Source organism: Zingiber officinale, chromosome 1B (genome assembly GCF_018446385.1).
Source record: "Zingiber officinale cultivar Zhangliang chromosome 1B, Zo_v1.1, whole genome shotgun sequence".
NCBI lineage: Eukaryota > Viridiplantae > Streptophyta > Magnoliopsida > Zingiberales > Zingiberaceae > Zingiber > Zingiber officinale.
This window is the reverse complement of record NC_055986.1, coordinates 55,615,082-55,618,751: the sequence shown is the minus strand read 5'-3', so window position 1 is coordinate 55,618,751 and position 3,670 is coordinate 55,615,082. Positions and strand designations below refer to the sequence as shown.

The window sequence follows — 3,670 nt, the reverse complement described above, 5'->3', positions numbered from 1 at the left end:
TTCCTCGGACGGTGACTGTGCCTGTCCTAGATCGTACGTCTTCCTTTACTCGACAACTTCTGACACTCGACATTTGCTGACACCTTATGATTGCGGAGGTTATGAGAGATGGTATATAAAGGGGATTCTCTCCATTGGCGAGATACACTTTTACAGCAGTCTCATTTACGTGCGAGCCTTTATTGTTCATCTTTCCTTTTTCTGCTTGGCCACTACACTGACTTGAACATCGGAGATCCTTTGCCAGGGACCGTTCCCTGATTTTGGACACTAACGTTCTATTTGCTCGTTTGAGTGTGTGTCGAAAGGATCTTATTCCCGTTTGTAGTCTTTTCTCTACTTAAAAGTCTTCCTCCAGTCAACATCCGAGTCACCTGTCTAGGACGCTATCTCTCTAATTTTTGGACAGGATCACATACCATTAAAAAGGAGTTCAGTGTAAATTCAAATTGACATGTGCATATATAGGGGTCCGTAGCGATGATAAAATTCTTTATCAAGTTTCGATCTCCCGATCATTATACTCATTATCTCATGAACTAAATCAGTTTTGGAGCCACAACAAAAAAATCCTCTCTTAACTATTTGGTAGTTGACTATAAATACCTTTCTTTATATAATCTAGGTATAGATTATGAGGAATAACTGGAAAACGTAATCCCCTTTTACCGTGATTAACTGGTGATACAGCCCGGCTTGACCATAAATGCATTAATCCAATGTTCCTGTTTTTCACTTCAAATAGTTTTATATCTGATCTGTTTCCCACTTAATTCATTCGACAAGAGATCGCAAAAATTATAGAAATTTGAAAATAATATGTGAAAAAGAAGAGAGAATTATAAAGCTATAGGTTTGATGAATCATAGTACGTTAGCATTGCCTTTGAGCATTGGTTCTGCTTGTTTCTAACTGTTATTGTCTTCCAGCACTATCACCACCACGATTGCTTTGTCGGTGGCGGCGGCGTCGAGTTGTCCGCCGACAAGCAGTTGCGCCCGTTGTGCCTGCAGCTCCCAGTCGGTGCGGAGGACGACGAGCAACATCAGCACGACGCACGCGGATTGCGCCGCCAGCATGCCGAACCAAAGCCCGGAGAAGTCCCACCCAGCCCAGAACGCTAGCGCAACCGCCACCGGCATTCCCACAGCGTAGAACGACCCTAGGTTTATGTTGGCCCCGGCGCGCGGCCTCGCGCTCCCTCGCAGCACCCCGCACCCAGTGGTCTGCGGGCAGTTTCCCAGTTCGCAAGCCCCAACCATGGGGAGCACAGCAGATGTGAGCGCAGCTATGGCCGCGTCGGGCGTGAACATCTGTGCCCAGGCGTGCCGAACGACCACAGTGAACGCAAGCGCAAGCATCCCTAGAATGAAGCCGCAGGCGAGGCCGACGGTGGCAGCGCGACGGGCACGGGCCGGGCGGTAGGCGCCGAGCTCATTGGCGACGCGGGTGGAGACGCCGAAGCTGAGGGAGGATGGGAAAGTGTAGATGAGAGAGGTGGTCTGGATGAGAATGCCCATAGAGGCGACGGCGGATTTAGGGTCGAGTAGGAGGCCACAAAGGAGGACCATGATTTCATACCACCACCACTCGAGGCACACAGAGATGGCGCTAGGAATCGCCAAATTTAGCATAGAGCCCCATCCCTTGAAACAATCGGTCGAAATATCGAGTACCGCAGTTTGTCGGTGGACGCCGGAGAAGTAGATATAGAGGAGGAGGAGGAGAATGAAGATGAGATTGGTGCAGATGGAGGCGAGGGCGACGCCACGAATGCCGAAGCGTAGGTAGAAGACGAGGGCGTAGTTGAGGGGGAGGTGCAGGAGGGCTACGGCAGCGGCGGCGTAGGTGAGTGGGAGGGTGATGGATTGTGAACGAAGGAAGATGCGGATGGGATGGATGAAGGATTGAAGCAGCAGGTCGGGGATGGAAGCGAGAACGAAGTCGTAAGCTGCGGCGGCGATGTCAGGGTCCTGGCCGCAGAGGAGGAGAATATGACGCATCGTGAACCAGAGGGCGGTGATGGGGAGGGAAGCCGCGAGGAGGAGGAGGATGGCGCGATGGAGGGCAGGGCCAAGGAGGGCTAGCCGACGGGCGCCTACGGCCTGGCCGCAGAGGGGCTCCATGCCCATGGCGAGGCCAGAGAGGACGGAGTAGCCGGTGATGTTGGCGAAGCCAATGGCGAGTGCACCGCCGGCTAGAGGGAGGCGTCCGAGGCGGCCGAGGAAGATCATGGAGACGAGGGAGCGGGAGTAGAGCAGGAGACCGGCGAGTGCCATGGGCGAGGCGATCTCAAGGATGCGCTTGGCCTCCACCATCAGCTGGGCCACCTCCGTTCTGGGCTCGAGCAGTGGCGCCTCTTTTGGGCTGGCGTTCTTCTGGATCCATGGCTTCGGCGTTATCAAGTGCTGGTTGAGATTGGGCTCATCCAGTGACATGATCTGCTCCATCTCCCCCCTTTTTGTTTCTTTGCACGATACCTCTCCCTCTACCTCTCTTTCTACAATTCAATGCAGAATTCAGCGAGCTTGTTTGCCTTCTCTTTTCTTCTCTTCCCTTCCCTTCTCTTCTCTTCTCTTGCAGAGGGAAAGGGAGCATTGCAAGAGGTGTTTAAATAGAGCAGAGGATGAGAGAGACAACACGGTTTCCAAGAAGTTTTTGGATGTGGTTTGGTGTGTGCCAAATGATGTGTTTCAATTAAATTTTAATGGTCACGGCAGTTGGGTTTGAGCGAGCATCTGAGGGCACGACGGTAAAACGGTACTGTCCGATTAAAATTTTAAGTGAATCAGGTGTCTTCCAATTAACAGAAAACTAGGGAATATGCCAATCTATGGGCGCCCTCTATTTTATAACGATAGGACTGTAATAAACAATATCAAATTTTGAGTCTTCAAAGTTTATTTTTGCTGTTAAAATTAGAACAATATGACGGGAAGATCTGAGATGTCACATTCCAGTAATTGGTCGATAACACTTGATACTGGAGACATGAATCCTTTTTAGAAGGAAAGAAAAAAATATTTTTAAATTGTGTTTAGCTGAAAGATCTTCTTTATGATTCATTGTGTTTATGGAGGATATTTAGGAATAGGATGTATTAAAAGGACGCAATAAGTAATTGTCCCCGTTGCTTTCAGTCGATCAAATTCAAAATATACTGATTGAATTTGACTCTAATTCGAATTCAATTGTATGAATTTCGTCCTCAAGTGCATGAGCTTTGTTCGCTCTAACTTCCAACTTTGAATGGCTTATCAGTCTCAAACTTGGATTATAATATTAAAACTGAGGCAAAATTACTCGGATCAGTAAAAACCTAGTTCGACTATAATTGAAACTCTAGAGATCATTTTACGAACGGAGAGAAGCCAGGGACTCAAGTGAAATTTCCGATAATAAAATGATAGAATGGAGCCTGCATAGAAAGATGAGGAAATATTCCTTGGACAAGCGAAACCGCACAACATCATCCAACCCTATGCCTTACTTGTCCATGAAGTACGAGGTCCAGGTAGAGTAGCATCCGTACACACACTAACACACAATGGAATTAGTACCGGACTAAAGAATAAAGATAAAGATGTGCACGAGATAGCTTGCTGCATCCTTTTCAAGAGTAAAAGAGAAAAGAAAAACTAAAATGAAAGAAAGAGGGAAAAGGAAGGAA

General features: G+C 48.0%; 1 protein-coding gene across 1 annotated transcript; it reads right to left on the bottom strand.

Annotated features, from left to right (window-relative positions):
* Positions 1 to 673: 673 nt before the first annotated feature.
* LOC121967184 (protein DETOXIFICATION 49-like) lies at positions 674 to 2,568 on the bottom strand. Its single transcript, XM_042517256.1, has one exon. The coding sequence runs from the start codon at positions 2,448 to 2,450 to the stop codon at positions 909 to 911; it is 1,542 nt and encodes a 513-aa protein (XP_042373190.1). The 5' UTR covers positions 2,451 to 2,568; the 3' UTR covers positions 674 to 908.
* Between the last annotated feature and the right edge of the window lie 1,102 nt (positions 2,569 to 3,670).